At 46.1% G+C, this 18,951-nt stretch overlaps 1 protein-coding gene across 3 annotated transcripts in view; it reads left to right on the top strand.

Moving 5' to 3' along the window:
- HECTD4 (HECT domain E3 ubiquitin protein ligase 4) overlaps nucleotides 1-18,951 on the top strand; it is a 352,187-nt gene that overhangs the window by 311,682 nt on the left and 21,554 nt on the right. For all 3 annotated transcript variants that reach the window (XM_073562745.1, XM_073562806.1, XM_073562884.1), the window contains 5 exons: nucleotides 4,778-4,881; nucleotides 4,967-5,090; nucleotides 5,250-5,440; nucleotides 11,275-11,421; nucleotides 17,990-18,109. In XM_073562745.1, coding sequence (XP_073418846.1) covers nucleotides 4,778-4,881; nucleotides 4,967-5,090; nucleotides 5,250-5,440; nucleotides 11,275-11,421; nucleotides 17,990-18,109 — 686 coding nt within the window. The remainder of the gene's footprint in view (nucleotides 1-4,777; nucleotides 4,882-4,966; nucleotides 5,091-5,249; nucleotides 5,441-11,274; nucleotides 11,422-17,989; nucleotides 18,110-18,951) is intronic.

Consider the following 18,951-nt stretch of genomic DNA (forward strand, 5'->3'; position numbering starts at 1 on the left):
TCAGTGTTGTCACCGTCCATGTCTGTTTAACACATTAGATGCTGCTGTCAATAGTGACTATATCATATAAATATTTGAGTGTGGCTTCTCCCTCTTTATCCCCGTCGGCAACCTGAGATCATGATTGTGTGGTCCTGATGTTTGCAATGGCAATTCCCGAGCAAATTACAGCCTTGGATTCTGACGGCTACACTGACCTGTTCAAAAGTCAGCAACATTATGTGGTAAAAATCAACTTTTTCATTCCTATCATGCCACTTTGTATTAATTCCTAAAAAGCACCTGAAGGGTTAATAAACTACCTGACAGCAGTTTTCAGTATGTCAGGAGGTGTTGTTTTTAAAATGGTATCACTTTAGGGGGTTTTCCAATATATAGGACCCCTAAAGTCACTTCAAACCTGGATAGGTCCCAAAATAAAATAAATTTGTAAATTTCTAGGTAAAATTACTGCTACAATTTTAAACCTCCTAAAATGCTAACAAAATAAAATAACATTTTACAACTAGTGCTGATGTAAAGCAGACATGTGGGAAATATTATTTATTAATGTTTTGCTATGGTATGACTATCTGAGTTTGAAAATTGCTAATTTTTTTACATTTTTTTCAAATTTACCATTGTCATAAAGTATAATGTGCCAAGAAAAAACAATCTCAAAGTAACTGGAATTTGTCGTCACGTTCCAGAGTTATTACCACATAAGGTGACACTGGTTAGATTTTTAAAATATGGCTTTGTCACTAAGGGGTTAAATTTTCTACTGAAAATCCAATGGATTTCCTGATGGTACTTTTTTTTTTTTTTTTTTTTTAAAGCTAGCCTCCATTGTTTTGGCTTAGCTAAAGCCTAATTTATGGCCTATACATCACCCTCTTAATAGTTTTGGCTAGCCTCCTAGTGCAGCCTCCTTTTCTATGATTTAATGCACGGTTGGCCGTGTGATCATTCAGTCTGGCTACAGCTGCTAGACCTGCTAGGCTGCACCCTGCTCTTATTTCTTTTGTAGTCATATGTGAACACCGGTTGCTGCCGCGCCATAATTTTAGGACTACATGATCTCTTTGCCTCTAATTATCCTCAACTCGTGAAGCGACACACCACTATGGTCCTACTGCGTCCTGGCTAACTGCAATATGATATACCATACCACCTATTCCGTCTTTTCATTGCCGTGTTGGACTTTACCAAATTTGTTGTTTTGGCTGAATGTCAGACACATTGACCACAGCAAACCTGTTTTAATTTTTAATATAAAACGGGAGTTAGAGGGAGAAGAAAGTCAGCTCACATGGTATGTTGATAAAGCATTTGTCAGATGGACAATCGCACAGAAAAGCCCTGGCCAGGACTAGTATGCATACAATAGAAAAAACACAACGGGTCATGTTTTTCTCATAAAAAACTTTCTAAATTCAAATACTGAGGTCATTATTTATATCATAGAATGCACACAGTGTAAGGTACAGTAGTATATTTCTGATGTGAATAATGCTACTGCGGTTAACATGTCTGCAGCGCCTTAACATTTCCATAATGTGCACCATGGGGATGTTTGCACATTGACTTTTTATGGTATAGAAAAATTCCACAAACCTATAAGTGGGGGAGGGAATTATAGTAAAATAAATCTTAACAGAAAATCCTTTTGAACTTTTGAATCTTTAAATTAGGATACCACTAGGACTTAATATCAGACAATTTGTCACCTTACAATGTAATTAATATTTGTATGCTTTCTAGTATGTACTTCTTGGTGATTTGTATATTTGGTACGAGATGGCATTGGCCATTCCAGTCGTGAGGTCTTTTCCACTTCTGCTTTCTAAATTCAGCACATAACGATAGACCATGATTAAGGTGTGACTGTCGAAACATGTTGGTCCTGTTCACATCCATGTTGTATACAAAAACTTGGCACACACTTGTGAATTCTAATGCAGAAACGTGATTTGTTTAATAAAATACAGTACATACATACAGACGTTTCGGTCTATGACCTTCATCAGTGTACTGTGGACAGGAAACGTAAAATAAAGTTTGGACATCTTTTCGTTTTTACTTACAGTAAATTTTTGATATGTAACTCTTATTCAGTGGCTCACCATATTCTCTCCTACAGAGAGACGGCCCTCTGTGCCTCCTCATATATCGGTATGTAATCTAGGTTCTATACACTTTTTCCACACAGTGCACTTTGAGTCCTACAACAATACCTTTTCTCTATAGGATTTCTAGTTCTATGCCCAGCTTAATTTGAGCTCACAGTACAACCTTACGGTATGTGTCATTCTTTTTACTCAGCAGATCTTGGTTTTCATCATTATTCCCTGTGACTGTACACATATGTGCATTAATGTTTTTGATGTCTCTGCATATGACCATGTTTGACTTTGATTCAGTTACCCAGTTTCTTTGTATATACTTTATTTGTATTCATGTTTACTTTATTTTTTAAATTATTTTACGTTTCCTGCCCACAGTACACTGATGAAGACGTCTGTATGTATGTACTTTATTTTATTAAACAAATCACGTTTCTGCATTAGAATTCACAAGTGTGTGCCAAGTTTTTGTATACAACTAGTCACGGATTGGGACCCTACTTGTGCACCACCAAAACATTATAGGGTTGTGCCAACGGTTTTGTCCTGTTCACAGCCATGGCCTGTCTTATGTACATAACTTTTTAATCCAAATAATGAAAAGAGGAACCGGAGGGCACTACAGAATAAATAAAGGGATCACAAGCCACACACTTGAGGGTATGCAGGCCAGCTGAGCGAAAAAGAAGTTTGTGTAACAAGTAAGGATCACCAAAACTATCAAACCAATAATTTTATTTTTAAACAAGATAAACAAAACACAAATATATGAAAACCATTAAAAAGCCAAATGGATAGAATACATTAAGGCTATGTGCACACGTAGCGTTTTAAAACGCTCACTAAAAACCGGACTCCTTCCCAGAAATCGCGCGGTTTCACTGCGATTTTACCGCGATTATGATCGCGATTTTGCCGCGATTTTCGCGTGCGTTATTCAAGCACTTTCCAAGCCATTTGAAGCATCACTTGGAAAGTGATTGACAGGTTGGTCACACTCGTCAAACATAGTGTTTGACAAGTGTGACCAGGTTTTTACTATTGAGGCCGCCTATGAGCGCGGGACACCGGAAGGTAAATATACCCCGATTTTTTTATTTTTTATTCTTTTTTTTTTACAGGGGTATGGTACCCAGGGCCTGGAGGACAGTCTCCTCTCCTCCACACCGTGGGTACCATCCGCACATGAGACGCTTAACTTCCCGCATGGTGGGCATAGCCACATGCGGGAAGTAAGCAATTCTCATGCATTCCTATGGGTGCGGAATCGCGGCAATTCTTTGCGATTCCGCACAAAAGAATGAGCATGCTGCGATTTTTTGCGCGATGCGATTCCGCCGCGGAAAAAAGCGCAGCATTAGCACAGCATGTGCGGAATACCATAGGAATGCATGGGAGGCGTTCTGTACACAATTTTTAAGCGTTTTCGCGCTGAAAATCGCGGCAAAAACGCTTAAAAATCGCTACGTGTGCACATAGCCTAACAGAAAGCCCATACAAGTACTGACTATCCTCCTCTACTGTGTTTGCTGGGAATAAAATAAATGATAAATAAAACAACCTGCACTGGGATAGCAAGAGAATACTGAGAATCATAAAATATTTCCACAAAGGCTTAGTATTAACATACAAATATCAGGTTTGGTCACAATCACATATATTGTGGCAAGGAACAAAATTAACCTATATATAAACATCAAATCAAATGCCTATAGTAAGAGGAAAACCTATAGGGGGAAATCCAAAAACAGAGCTGCCTAAGGGTACTTTCACACTTCAGGCTTTCGGTATCCGGCATGGTGCGGCGAAAAACCGGACTGCCAGATCCGGCGCCTGTTACAACAAGATCCGGCTTTTTCCCCGTGCTGTTTCATTGCTGCCGCATTGCGCCTAATGGCAATGCGGCACGTCCGTTTTTTTCCGGATCCGGAGAAAATAGCCGGTCCGGCATCTGGAAAAAACGTTGCATGCAACATTTTTTCCCAACACCGGACCGGTTTTTCTCACTGCACATACCCGGTAACCTTCTCTGCCAGGAATATATCCGGCAGAAAGAAGGATCCGGTGTCTGCGTTTGTGGCCGGATCCGGTAGTCCGCTTTTTCGCCGCACCATGCCGGATACCGAAAGCCTGAAGTGTGAAAGCGGCCTAAAACATTGAAAATAAATAGCAGCTTAGAAAAGCAAAAAAGAATTCTTGGAGCTGTCACCCCGGGTAGGGCTCTCGGAGCTGTGTCCCCGGGTAGGGCTCTCGGAGCTGTGTCCCCGGGTAGGGCTCTCGGAGCTGTGGCCTCTGGGTAGGGCGCTCGGAACTGTGCCCATGGATAGAGCTTTCGGAGCTGTGCCCCCAGGTAGGGCTTTCGGAACTCTGCCACTGCCTGTGAGGTGCTGAGTAAAAGGGTGTGGAGCTGCTGGCACCAACCCCTCTAAGGGCTAGCTGCATCCTGCCACACCAAACAGTTAGCACAGAGGGTGGCGCCAGCACATTGAGTGTATGCGGAAAGTGGAGAGCTAGTCCTTCTCTTTGTGGTAGGCTGGATTTGGGACACATGCCTTGAGTTTAACACTTGAGCTTTAAATGAGATCTTCATCTGTTTCTTCCTATAAACATAATGTGAAGTGGAGTTTAACATTTTGGCATAAAATTAAGAAAAATGTTTTAATTTTTTACAGAACTGCCCTAAGTGAAAAGAAGCCAACTGTTAAACCAAAATCTCCCGATAAAAGTCGGCCGGATGAAAAAGATCCTGATAAATCTCCAACTAAGAAGCAAGAAAGTATGTCACATCTTTATGGGTTTGTCCCTGGATATTGTGTATTGTGTTCGTGATTTAATCCATGGTTCTTCGTGCCATTGTTTAGTTGCAGAGGAGAAGTTCCTAACACTAGATGGATTCCACAAGTTTGTGGTTGACAAAGCTAAGCAAGACATACGAAGCATCTGGAGGGCCGTTTTGTCATGTGGATATGACCTCCACTATGAAAGGTGCGAACTGGCACAATCTTTAATTTAATCTATAACCTTAAATAATGTCTTGTTTTTTTAATACCTGATTTTTAGTTCAAGTTCCATGCATTTGTTATTCTTTGGTGAAGCAAGCTGAGTCTTTTTTTTTTTTTTTTTTTTTTTTTTTTTTCAATTTAGGTGTGCCTGTATTGATACACGACATGCTCAGAAATCTAGTAGAAAATGGACACTTGAAATGGATGTGGCTCTGGTTCAGTATATCAATCGGCTATGCCGTCACCTTGCAATAACACCAGCCCGGCTACACCCTCATGAGGTGTACTTGGATATGTCAGACACTGCTGATCCCAGAGTGTCTTGTCTTCTAAGTAGGTGGTTTCTTACTTGTATGCACTAATTTGTCTCCGTACAGAATGAGAACGTACCTATTAACCCATTCCCGCTGCCGCTAATTTTAATTTTGAGCTTTTATATTTTCATCTTCTCCTAAGAGTAAAAACGTATTTTATAAAAATAATTGTTTCCATCTTAAACATTTATGACAAATTCAATGTTCTCCCTGGATTTAATGCTCAGATCTACTAGTAAGTTCCATAGATTGCAATTGGGAGCCTGTGAAGCCACTCCCTTGTGGAAGTGTGGCAGGCATCTCCATTTTCCCAATAGAGGCTCCCAAAGGGTATTTATGGCATATCCTGTATAATGATATACAGTTCTGGCAAAAATTGAGACCACTTTCAAATGTTCAGTTTGTCTGATTTTTCCTCTTTATAGGTATATTTTTGAGAAAATGTAAGTTGTTCTTTTAGTCAATAAACTTTTGACATGTCTCCGAATTTCCAAGCAAAAAATGTTGTATTTTTTTTTCTGACAAAGAAAAGTGGTCAAAATGTAAAAAAAAACAAAAAAAAAACCCAGTGCTTTCAGGCCTCAAATAATGCAAAGAAAACAAGTTCATAATCATTTAGAAACAACATTACTAATGTTTTAACTCAGGAAGAATTCTGAAATCAATATTTTCCCTTCACCCATGACGGCACACATGAGAGAGGGATCCCCCCCGCCAGGACAGGAACCTACCGAAATATAAGGGGCGGTACCTCTCCCCCACTTTAGTTGGGTTCCTGTCCTGGATGGTAATCCCATACGGCGGCGGTGCCGGTCATAGGAAAAGAGACGTCCCGACGCAGGAAGAACAGGGTCCATACCTGTAGCGCGTCGGGCGTCCGCAAGCGCAGTCCACGCGTCCCCCTGGGACTTGGTGTTCGTGCGGGCGGCACCTGCAGGAGGGCCTGAAGGAAATCCACCGCGCCTCCCGAGCCGGCTCTCACGGATCCAGCATTGAGGAGCAGCGGCCAGGGACAATTTTCGGTTGCCGGGACAACTTCCGGGTGCCGCTGACGTCACGGGCACCACAAAGAATTGTGGGAGCGCGCCATGCTGTTGTCAGAAAGGCGCCAAGAACAAGGCACCCAGCGCGATGCCGGCTGGGGGTAGGGGCCTATCTCACCTGCATTGAAGCGGCCTATTTTAAGGAGGACGCCAGGGAGTCAGGCTGCCGGCAAAGATGGAACCAGAGCAGCGGCAGTCGCTATTGCCACCGTCACTACCTCCAGCACAGTCTACTGCTCACCGACAGCAGGATTGCAAAGGTGACGTTCGTTCAAGTGCCAGAAGCAGCAGTCGCCCCAGCTTCAAACCTAGGGACTCCTCGGTGTCCAGAGAAGATGCATTACGTGTCCCTCCACAGCCTCTGAGTCCGGTACCCTTGGTTATCAGCGGGTGGCACGGGAGGTAAACCATGTTTTCCCATAGAAGCCATCAGGGTAACGATGGCTCTAAAGGAAGAAAAAATGGCTAAGTCCCTGGAAGATGTTATGTTTGGGGGATTACAGGAGAGGAGAAAGCGGACCTTCCCACTTAGTGACAAGGTCCGAGCGCTCATTAATAGAGTGTGGAAGAAACCGGAAAAATCAGGAGCCCTTCCCTCCTCTAAAAGGGAGGTATCATTCTGAGGAAAAGGATACTGAGATATGGGACAAGGTCCCAAAAATTGATGTGGCAATGACCAGGTCATCCAAAAACCCGGCATTGCCCTTAGAGGACTCAGGTGTACTCAGAGACCTGTTGGATAAAAAATAAGATTCTTACCTGAGACATACATGGGAAGCTGCAGTGGGGGGGGATTAAAACCCGCAATAGCTGGGACTTGCACGGCACGTTCCTTAATGATCTGGCTCCAGCAGTTTGAGGAGCAACTCGCTTCCAAAGTGCCGAGGGAAAAGATCCTGTCTGATATGTATCTTTTACATGGGGCGGCAGCTTTTTTGGCAGACACATCTGCTGATTCCATTAGGAGAGCAGCTGGGTTATCGAACTCCAGAAGACGCGCCTTAGCTGTGCTCTCTGCCATGTGATGGCCACTTTCTGTTTGAGAAGAATCTGGATGACATCCTAGAGAAAGTGAGTGATAGGAAGAAAGGCTTTCCCAGGTTCCCAGCGGATCAGAGAAGACCGTCTTTTCGGAGGAAAAAATTCAGCAGGGGCCGTCCTCCAGGAGAAAAGAGGAAATGGGAAGATAGGAGAAAAAAGGACTCCGGATTCATGTTAGGCGAGTCCGCCTCTACATCCAAGAAATCCCCGCAATGACGACAGAATCCCGGTGGGGGGGGGGGGGGGCAGGCTGTCACTTTTTGCTCAGGCCTGGGAAAACATCTCTTCCAACACCTGGATCCTAAACATAGTGAAGGAAGGCCTGAATATACAATTTTATCATCAGCCAAGAGCAACTTTTGTAATAACCCCCATCAGGAGGGGGGATAGGAGAACAATTAGCCCTAGAAACCAGAAATCTTGAGTCTGCTAGACAAACAGGTCTTGTCCAAAGTCCTGAACGGACAGAAGGGGAGGGGGTAATGCTCGCCCCTCTTCTTAATAAAAAAAAAAACGGACGGCTCTTTTAGAACGATCACAAATCTGAGAGGTCTCAATTGATGGGTCGAAAATCATACCTTCAAAATGGAGTCCGTGACTACAGCCATAAAACTTCTATATCACAACTGTTTTATGGCGGTAATCGATTTAAAGGATGCCTATTATCATATTCCCATCCATCCAGGCTATCAAAAATGATTTGCGGGTGGCCCTATATCCAGGGCAATCTCAGGCATTTTCAATTCAGGGCCCTTCCCTTTGGACTATCAATAGCCCCGAGGGTGTTCACCAAAGTCTGAGCAGAGATGACAGCCTTCTTCCAAATCCAGAACACAATTATAGTGCCCTATCTGGATGACTTCCTGATAGTGGGGGACTCAGAGGACCATTATGCTATGCAGTTGGGACAGGTGACCAAAATCCTGTAAGAATTAGGGTAGATTGTAAATACCCAAAAATCAAGATTGTAACTCCTGAGGAGACAGGCCTTCCTAGGGTTTATCCTGGACTCGGAACTACAAGCCTGTCTTCTACCCAAGGACAAGATATAAAAGGTAGTGAACCTGACCTCAGCAGCTATAGAACAACCCCATATTACCCTGAGAAACGCAATGTCCCTGTTGGGGACCCTGACGTCCTGTATCCCAGGAGTCAGGTGGGCCCAATTCCACACCCGGCATCTACAGTGGGAAATCTTATCAGCACAAAAACTGGTAAGAGGGCGTTTAAAAGGAAAAGTGGAGCTTTCCTTAGGGGTCAGGAACTCCCTCAGTTGGTGGGAAAACAGGTGAAACTTGACATCAGGGATACCTTTGGAAACACCAGTAAGCGATCTGATCCTGACAGAAGCAAGTTTCTCAGGGTGGGGGGGTGCACCTAAGAGGTCAGGCAATACAGGCTCCTGGGTGCCTGAGGAACGAGTCTTATCATCCAACCTAAAATAACTTTGGGCGGTGAGCAAGTCCTTGGAACACTTTTACAATATCTGTATTATGTCAGACAACAGGGCCACGGTAACCTACATCAACCATCAGGGGGACGAGATCATACCACCTAATGGAAGCAACCAACAGTATTTTTCTCACAGCAGAACAACATTTTCTGTCACTGTCTGCACTACACATAAAGTGGGCAGAAAACATCGAAGCCGATTTCCTGAGCCGCAACAAACTAAAACAGGGGGAATGGGCCTTAAACCAAATAATTTTTCAACAGATTATACACCTGTGGGGAAAACCTAAATAGATTTGTTTGCCAACAAGAGCAACAGGCAGATGGAAAAGTTTTGCTCATTAAACCCAAGAGAAATGTCGTTTGTGGTAGACTCCCTGCATATTCCTTGGGACTTCAAGATGGTCTACGCATTCCCTCCAGTAACTCTCATTCCGGCAGTGGTGAGGAAAGTCAGAAGGGAGCAAGCGAGAGTGATTTTGATTGCCCCATTCTGGCCAAAAAGACCTTGGTGTTTTCCCTGTTGCGAATAATGTCGCTATCAAAGCCATGGATCCTGGCAGAGATCACGGACCTTCTCAGTCAGGGTTCAATATTACATGCGCAAGTGAATGGGTTCCATCCTGCGGCAAGGAATTTGAGAGGTTGCTTCTGAGTAGTAGAGGGTTCTCTCCAGGGCAAGTTTCTACTTTGCTAAGGAGTAGGAAACCCATAACTACAAAAATCTATGGCAGAACATGGAGTAAATTCCTACAGTTCTTAGGAAAACCCTTAGACCAAAAACCTCCGATTGGCCCCATCTTAGAGTTCCTACAGTCAGGGTTGCAATTGGGACTGGCTGTGAATACCCTTAAGGTTCAGGTATCGGCATTCAGGGAATTATACAACTGTAATCTGGCAGCAAATAGATGGGTAGCAAAGTTCATAAAATCTTGCCATAGGTCCAAACCTAACCCAACACTGAAAATTTCTCAGTGGGATCTAAACTTAGTTTTAGAGGCCCTTACAAAGGAACCGTTTGAACCTATACAGCAGTTACCTATAAAGTACTTTACCCTGAAAACAATTATATTAGTAGCCCTTACATCAGCTCGTAGGGTGAGTGATTTGCATGCCTTCTCCATAAATCCACCTTATATGCAAGTATATCCGGATAGGATCGTATTAAAAACAGACCCGGTATATCTACCCAAGGTAGTGTCAGATTTTCATCAGAGTCAGGAAATCGTCCTTCCCTCTTTCTGTGAAAACCCAGAAAATCCGGGGGAAAAGAAATTCCACAATCTGGACGTGAGGAGGGCTCTACTAGAGTATGTGTCTAGAACTAGCCAGTGGAGGAGGTCCCAGTCCCTATTCATAGCCTTTCAGGGGGCCAGAAAGGGTTATGGAGTGTCAAAGGGGACCATTGCCAGATGGATTAGGGAGGCCATTAGTATAGCATACTCGGCTAGTGGCATTCCGATAACTGATGGCATCAAGGCTCATTCCACCAGAGCCGTGGCGACCTCCTGGGCAGAGAAAGCGGAGGTATCAATTGACCAAATTTGTAAAGCCGCTACCTGAGCCTCACCATCAACCTTCCTTAGGCACTATAGGTCGAACCTATCTTCTTCAGCTGATTTGACCTTTGGTAGAAGGGTGCTGCAAGCGGTGGTCCCTCCCTAAAGTGTTTCGAAGTCTCTCAGGTGTGCTGTCATGTGTGAAGCGAAAACCGCCAAGGTTACTTACCGGTAGCCCGTTTTTCTTGGACCCATGACGGCACCCGTTTATTCCCCCCTTTTTGTCACAGTATGGGTGTGCATGATAGTTGGGTGTATTTGTAATGTGGTGTTGGATAAATGTGACTAACTGGGAAGTCCTCTCATACTCTGTAACCAACTGAAGCGGGGGAGAGGTATCGCCCCTTATATTTCGATAGGTTCCTGTCCTGGTGGGACGGATCCCTCTCTCAGGTGTGCTGTCCTGGGTTCCGGAAAAAACAGCTACCCGTAAGTAACCTTGGTGGTTTTGAGGAATAACCATGATTTTGCCACCAGTCTTTGACACTGCTTCTGGCTCAAAAATTTAAGCAGTTCTTCTATGTTTAATGGCTTGTCACAATCCATCTTCCTCTTGATTACATTCCAGAGGTTTTCAATGGGGTTCAGGTCTGGAGAATGGCCTGCCCATGACAGGGTTTTGATGTGGTGGTCTCTTAATTTTTGACAGAGCTGTATATGTGGAAAATTTTTAATGTTTATAATAAATTACAATCCATGTATGTATTACAATAAATGCATGTAATTTAATTTGCTTTTAAATGTCTTGTCACTCTCAGATGTGCCCATTGAGAGTCTTCGACTCCGGTTTGCCCTTCTTCAGTCGTTGAACACAACTTTAGAAACCTTTTTCCTGCCTCTTGTGGAGTTACGGCAGACAGACATGTATATGCACAGCATTGCCGCTTTACTACAACAAGCAAAAGGTGCGAGAATATTATAATGCTGAACTGTAAATTGAAAACTGTTCGTCACTTGCATTTTGGCTCTTAACGGGAAACTATTATGCTAAGGCCTATAACGCTAACACCTCAAACCCGGATCTGATGATATTTTTATTTCTCTCACGCTTCATTAGGGGATACAGGAAACCATGGGTGTATGCTGCTGCCACTAGGAGGTTGACATTATGCAAAAAAAAAAGGGTTAGCTCCTCCTCAGCAGTATATACCCGCCCACTGGCAGAAGACTAATCAGTTTTTAACTTAGTGTCAGTAGGAGGTGGACACTGTCTGCTTTCTGCCCCGTATCTACCTTTAGGTTTGTTTGTGTTTTATTAATCCTCTCTATTTTTCAGATTCAGCTTGTGATCTGGGCGACGGCGTTTAATTAGTCACTCCGTTTTCCCCCCCAGAGACCGGGAGCACAGTGTCACTACTGTACCCTCTCCTGTCTGCCAGACAGGACCCCATGCCTCCTAACACTTCAAGCGTGTTTGGCGCATCCACAAGACCGGAGATGCGGACTGGTCCTTGTCACTCCCCCCCCCCCCCTGTGCCCGCCCGCCTTCCTTAGCCGGTTCAGGGGTAGGAAGACCGAATATGCGGACCGGTCCTCGCCTCCACCCTCCAGAGCCGGTTGTTCAGGGGGGGTAGGAAGACGGATCGTTTCCCCCACGGCTACCGAAGATGTTTCAGTGGCCCAGAGGTCTGCAGGCAAGTCCGTCTTCCAGCGCCAGTTCAGCGAAGAGGGACGAAAAGTCTTCAGGACAAGTATTCCATGCTGCAGCAGGGGGCTCCATTTAAAAAAAAAAATAATTTAAAATTATAATATATACACATTGGTACTGAAGGGGTCCTAACCAGGGGGTACAAGCGCCCGCTACTACTAATAGCCGCCTTCCGGCCTCATCTCTGGCTCTCTTAGCCACCTTGCAGTGTCTTCCGCTTCCCCCCGCCCCCCCCCTTCCCCTGCGGCTCCACAGCTCATATTTAGCTCCCGGCTCCATCCTAGGCCTACTACAGGTTAGGCCATGCCTCCCGCCGGCCAGCCAGTCGCTCACCCTGACGCTCCGCTTAGCCACACCCACCCCCTCCAGCCTATCAGCCCGTTCCTCTCTACCCTGGTCTGGCAGTTATGTGCGTCTTTTTCATGAAAGCCCGGCTTCACTGCGCGCCCTTCAGCCTCCTTCCCCCTCCCTCCTGGACATGATAGAGCAGGAATTCTACGCGCTCTTTAGGACCCACCCACGATCCGGCGCCACCTTCACGCCGCTCTGCAGCCTGTCACACCGCTGCCATCTCCACACCGCTCTGCAGCTCTCGAACTCCACCTGTTCTCTGCGGCTCTGCCTGTCGTTCTCTCCGGCCAAGATCCAGGTCTGTACGCTCTATCACTGGGGGGTCGGTTCTCATCCCTGGCAGATCTACCCTGGCACATAGTTCCTCACTCACTCTCTCTCCCCTATGTCTAACTCCAGGGAGCCTCACTCCCATCCTTCTCCTATTGTAGCACACTTCGCATGCTCCTCCTGTAAAACGTTTCCCTCTGGTCAGACCTCATCTCTGTGCCATAATTGCATATGGAATATGTCTTCCCAGGAGCCCCCCACTGCTCGCAGTGAGAGTGCGCCCCCTCCCGAGGGGGCAACATCTCTTTCTCAGTCGGTAGCTGACCTAACGAAGGTTTCTCACACTTTTGTCTCGGTTTTGAAACGGCTTCCTAATCCTGCATCGGCTAGTGGGTCTCAGCTAACCCCCTCGGATACGTCTGATGTTAACCCCTCCCATACCCAAAGGGATTCCCCTTGCAGGAAGTCAAGGACTTCAGAAAAGCGCGCCCGCTTTAGCTCACCGTCCAACACCTCATCTCCGTGACCGCCTTCCAGGACGCCAGCTCCCTCCGTCTCCTTTATCTGAGGCTCTAGATTGTTTGATTGTTGCTGTTAATGAGACTCTTCACATTAAAGACTCTGAATTTTCTCCTTCTGAACAGACTGTGTCTTTCAGGAAAGCGAAGCGCCCTTCCTGGGTCTTTGCCAACCATGAAGAGTTCAACAGGACCTTCGCAGTGTAATGGCAGCACCCAGACAAGCGTTTCCAGAGAAGAAAACACGTGAGCGTCCTGTATCCTTTTCAGCCTGACCTACTTAACAAGTGGGTAGTGTCTCCTTCGGTGGACCCTCCGGTCTCCCGGCTGGCCACAAAGACCTTACTTCCTCTGTTGGAAAGTTCCTGTCTAAAGGAGCCCTCTGACAGACACATTGAGTCTCTGGCCAAGTCCGCCTTTGAGGCCGCTGGTTTTTCCCTCTGCCTGTCCTTTGCCGCTACCTGGGTGGCCAAGGCAGTCTCCGCCAGGGTGAAGCATCTGGCAGATCTGGCGGACCAGATCGGCCACGCGGGAAAATACCTTTTGTCCGCATCTCTTGATGCAGCCGCCTGCTCAGCCATAGCAGCTAGCAACATCACTATCCGCAGGGTCCTTTGGCTTAAAGCCTGGAACACGGACTCCGCATCTAAGAAGTCCCTCACAGGTTTTCCCTTTCACAGTTCTCTCCCTTTCACAGTTCTCGCCTATTCACAGATGAACTGAACAAGATAATTTCCAATGCGACGGGAGGGAAAAGTACGCTTCTACCACAACAGAGAGGGTTAAGCGTACATCCCGTCGCACAGCTCCTTTTCGCTCCTTTTGGAGATTTCAACCACACAGTAACCCCCAACAGGACAAGTCCCCAGTGTGCCGACAAAGGAAAAGACCCTCCTTCAAGCCTGCCCAGATCTGGCATTCAAGACCTAACCAACGCCAGTCTTCCAGGTCAGGCACCAACAGATTTTCCTCCGCATGACGGGTTGCCCCAACCTGGGAAGTTTCTCAGGGCGGGTGGTCGTCTCCTCCAGTTTCGGGACAAGTGGCTATCCATATTCGATGATGCCTGGGTCCGAGATGTTGTCTCCTACCGTTACAAAATAGAATTTTCTACTCTCCCTCTATCTCGTTTTTTCGAGTCCCGTCCACCAAAAAATGCCTCTCGTTCTGGGTTTTTTCAAGGCTATTGACTCCCTCCTCAAGACCGGCGTCATCGTCTCCGTTCCCACACCAGAACGCTTCTCAGGTTTTTATTCCAACCTGTTTGTGGTGCCAAAGAAGGATGGCTTAGTTCGCCCCATCCTGGACCTCAAACTCCTGAACAAATATGTGCGACTGCGTCACTTGAAGTCCCTTCGATCTGTGATAGCCTCCATGAAACCAGAGGAATTCCTCTGCCCGGTGGACATTCAAGATGCCTACCTGCACATTCCCATCTTTCCTCCACACCAGAGATTTCTCGTTTCACCTTTCAGTGGCTTCACTTCCAATTCACAGCACTGCTGTTTGGCTTGGCCACCACCCCCATAGTTTTTACCAAAGTGATAGCGACAGCAATGGCCATTCTACGAAGCAGGGGCAGCCTCGGCATTCCCTATTTAGACGACATCCTCATCAAGGCCGCAACTCCTCCCTTGGCATGTCAAGAGAGTCTGCAGATCACCCAGGACACTTGATCGGCTGGGTTGGATTGTCAACACCCCAGAGTCCTCTCTGATCCCGGTCCAACGCCTTGTTTTTCTGGGAATGCTCTTCAACCCCAAGCAAAAATCTTCCTACCCAAGGAAAAATCTCTAGCTCTCATGCGCGGAGTCCGGTCTCTCAGATTAATCTCCCTGCTCCCTCCGCTTCTGCATGAGTGTTCTAGGTAAGATGGTTGCTTCAATGGAAGCAGTTCCACTTGCTCAGTTTCACATGCATCCTCTCTAAATCTTCCTTCTGGCGAGATGGGACAGGTCGATCCCTTCCCTGGATCAAATGGTCTCAATTCCACCGCGGATAAACCAATCCCTGATATGGTGGGAGCGTTCCCAGTCGATCCATCTTGGGAGGTCCTTCCTTCCCATTCGTTGGAAGATGGTCACGACGGACGCCAGCCTTCTCGACTGGGGAGCAGTGTTACAAGATTTGACGGTCCAGGGTCGGTAATCAGCTAAGGAATCTTCCCTCCCGATCAACATTCTGGAACTCAGCAATATTTCTTTCCCTGCTACATTGGCAGGAGCTCCTTCACGGATGTCCAGTCCGAGTCCAGTCAGACAACTCCACGGCGGTGGCGTACGTCAACCACCAAGGGGGAACTCGAAGTCAGGCAGTGATGTCCGAGGTCGCTCGGATCTTATCTTGGGCCGAGCAGAATGTTCCAGCGATTTCCGAGGTGCACATAGGAGTCGAAAACACGACAGCAGATTTTCTCAGCCGAGAGGGGCTTGCCGCAGGCAATGGTCTCTGAATCTGTCAGTCTTACACAGGATCTGTCTCAGATGGGTGACTCCGGATGTCGACGTAATAGCATCCAGACGCCACCACAAATTTCCTCAGTTCGTGTCCAGATCCTGCGACCCACTAGCAATCGGATCCGATGCGCTAGCGATATCCCGTTTCTACTTCCACCTCTACCGCTAATCCCCAGGGTAATCAAAAAGATTAAAGTGGAGGGAACTCCTGTAATCCTCATCGCCCCGGATTGGCCACGAAGACACTGGTACGCAGAGTTGGTCAACCTCCTAGCGGACACGCCGTGGAGACTTAGTGATTGCCTGGACCTTCTATCGCAGGGGCCCCTCTTCCACCAGAGTTCTCAGTCGCTCAATTTAACGGCATGGCTGGTGAAGCTGCGGTTTTGAAATCAGCTGGGTTCTCCAGTGAGGTCATCCAGACTATGATTAAAGCAAGGAAGCCTTCGTCTTCCCGAATTTACCAACGAACATGGAAAGAATAATTTCGCTGGTGTGAAGCTCGCCATATTGCTCCAATGGGTTTTCACCTCCCATCCATCCTGTCTTTTCTGCAGTCAGGTCTGGAGTCTGGACCGTCTCTTAGTTCTATTAAGGGCCAAGTTTCGGCTCGGTCAGTCCTGTTCCAAAGGAATTTGGCCACTCGCCGGCAGCTCCAAACATTCATCCAGGGGTTTGCTCAGTCTGTTCCTCCTTACCAGCCCCCTTTGGATCCCTGGGATCTTAATTTGGTACTCAACATCTTACAGGACTCCCCTTTTGAACCTCTGCGTGAGGTATCTTCCTCATTCTTTTCCTGGAAGATCGCTTTCCTAGTCGCGATCACTTCAATTAGATGGGTCTCTGAGCTAGCAGCGCTCTCTTGTCGTTCTCCTTACCTGATCTTTCACCAGAACAAGGTGGTCCTACCTCTGGTTCCATCCTTTCTTTCCAAGGTGGTTTCCGGTTTTCATGCGAATGAGGACATTGTGCTTCCATTTTTTTGTCCGTCTCCCTCTCACCCCCAAGAGCGGTCGTTGCACAAACTGGATCTAGTGAGAGCTCTATGCGTTTATCTGTCCAAGACTGAGCCTTTCCGGCGATCAGATTCTCTGTTCATCATCCCAGAGGATTCACGAAGGGGTCATCCTGCATCCCGGTCTACCATTGCTCGATGGATCCGTTCTGGAGACTTACCGTCTAAGACAGGGTTCCCCTACTCCGGTCCTCAAGGCCCACTAACAGATCATGTTTTCAGGATTTCCTTTGTATTGCACAGGTGATGCAATTATCACCTGAGCAATACTAAGGAAATCATGAAAACATGATCTGTTGGTGGGCTTTGAGGACTGGAGTTGGGGAACCTTGGTCTAAGAGGTAGAGCACACCCATTGAGGATCAGGGCACACTTTGCGCATTTGGGGGGGCTTCCTGGGCAGTTCGCTATCAGGCGTTGGCGTCACAGCTCTGCAAGGCTGCTACATGGGCTTCCGTTCATACTTTCATCAAGTTCTACAAGGTTCACACTTATGCTTCTTCGGATGCGAGCCTTGGAAGAAAGGTCCTGCAAGCTGCAGTCGCCTGAGCTCTGACCTAAGGGTATTATTCTTCTTCCCACCCTTGGGACTGCTTTGGGACGTCCCATGGTTTCCTGTGTCCCCAATGATGTGAGAGAGAAAACAAGATATTGGGTACTCACCGTAAAATCTGTTTCTCGGAGCCTTCATTGGGGGACACAGCACCCGCCCTTGTTTATTGTTGTATCAGGTTCTGTTATCTTTTACGTCGGTTCTGTTATGTTCTCTGCCTCGCCTACTGCTTTCTCACTAACTGATTAGCCTTCTGCCAGTGGGTGGGTATATACTGCTGGGGAGGAGCTAACCTTTTTTTGCATAGTGTCAACTTCCTAGTGGCAGCACCATACACCCATGGTTTCCTGTGTCCCCCCCAATGAAGGCTCCGAGAAACAGATTTTACGGTGAGTACCCAAAATCTTGTTTTTGCCTTTTAGCTTAGTTTTAGAGAACTGTTTTAGGAGTCAACGGTGCTAGGTTTTGTATTCAAGATGATTGCTGTATGTATTTCTGTAAGAGGAGACTAGACAGATGTATTTTCAGTGGCCTTCACCACAGTTTTCAGTGGGACGTCTCCATTTTATTTCCTTTACGTTACTGTATAAGCAATCAGATTCATTGTGTAAGTTGTTAATTATCTAATGTGTTAATACCTTTGCTATATGTTCTGAAAATAGGACTGATCTTCTATGATACAAAAGTAACTGTGATGAATCGGGTGTTAAATGCAACTGTGCAGAGGACCGCTGACCATGCTGCACCTGAGATCAGCCTCGATCCCTTGGAAATTGTAGGAGGTAAAACAGATTTATTTTTATATCGGAGATGGCAAATATTGTTTAATGCCCACTGAACATGTAGTAACACGATGGCTTATTTAGTAGTGACAACCCTTTGGAGAACACTGTGAGTTTTTGAATAAAGATTGTGTGATCCAATTCACAGGACCCAAACTGGTGGCCACATCTGTAATCTGTGGCCACTGGACAGGAACACTGCAATTCGCTTCTTACTTCTTGGCATCCACAGATCCTCTTGAGATTAGCTAGCCTGGCGTCATGTCATCTTTGAAGTTCTGCCAGGCCGGCTAATCAAAAGAAGATCCACGGATGCTGGCAGGTAGAAGGTGGTTCAGACACCTACCATCTTGCAGCCACAGATTATCATCATCCCTAGTTTTGACATATAAAGTCTTTTATAACCCATGCATGTGCTACAATGGTTTAGTGCACTTTGAATTAATTCTTAAGCCCCAGTTAGAAAATAAGTCCTTCATATTAAAAGTAACGTTTTACCACGGCTGCCAACCAAATAATCATATAGCTACCATTATTTATAAGACAAAACTGGAATACACAGGTTACCAAAATGGCTACATGAAAGATTTTTATTCTATTCATTGAAAGCATTGTTTGCGAGTTCCTGAAAGTTTACTATCCCACTAATTGCTGATTATAGGATGTATGCAAGATTAATGCTCACTATTACCAAATGTGATTTCTCTATTGCTTCATTGGAAGACACAGGAAACCAAGGGTGTATGTTGCTGCCACTAGGAGGCTGCAAAAAAGATAGCTCCTCCCCAGCATTATATACCCACAAACTGGCAGGAAGCTAATCAGTTTTAGCTTAGTATAAG

The sequence above is a fragment of the Dendrobates tinctorius genome, unplaced genomic scaffold (genome assembly GCF_039654945.1).
Source record: "Dendrobates tinctorius isolate UK_male_01 unplaced genomic scaffold, ASM3965494v1 ptg000003l, whole genome shotgun sequence".
Lineage (NCBI taxonomy): Eukaryota > Metazoa > Chordata > Amphibia > Anura > Dendrobatidae > Dendrobates > Dendrobates tinctorius.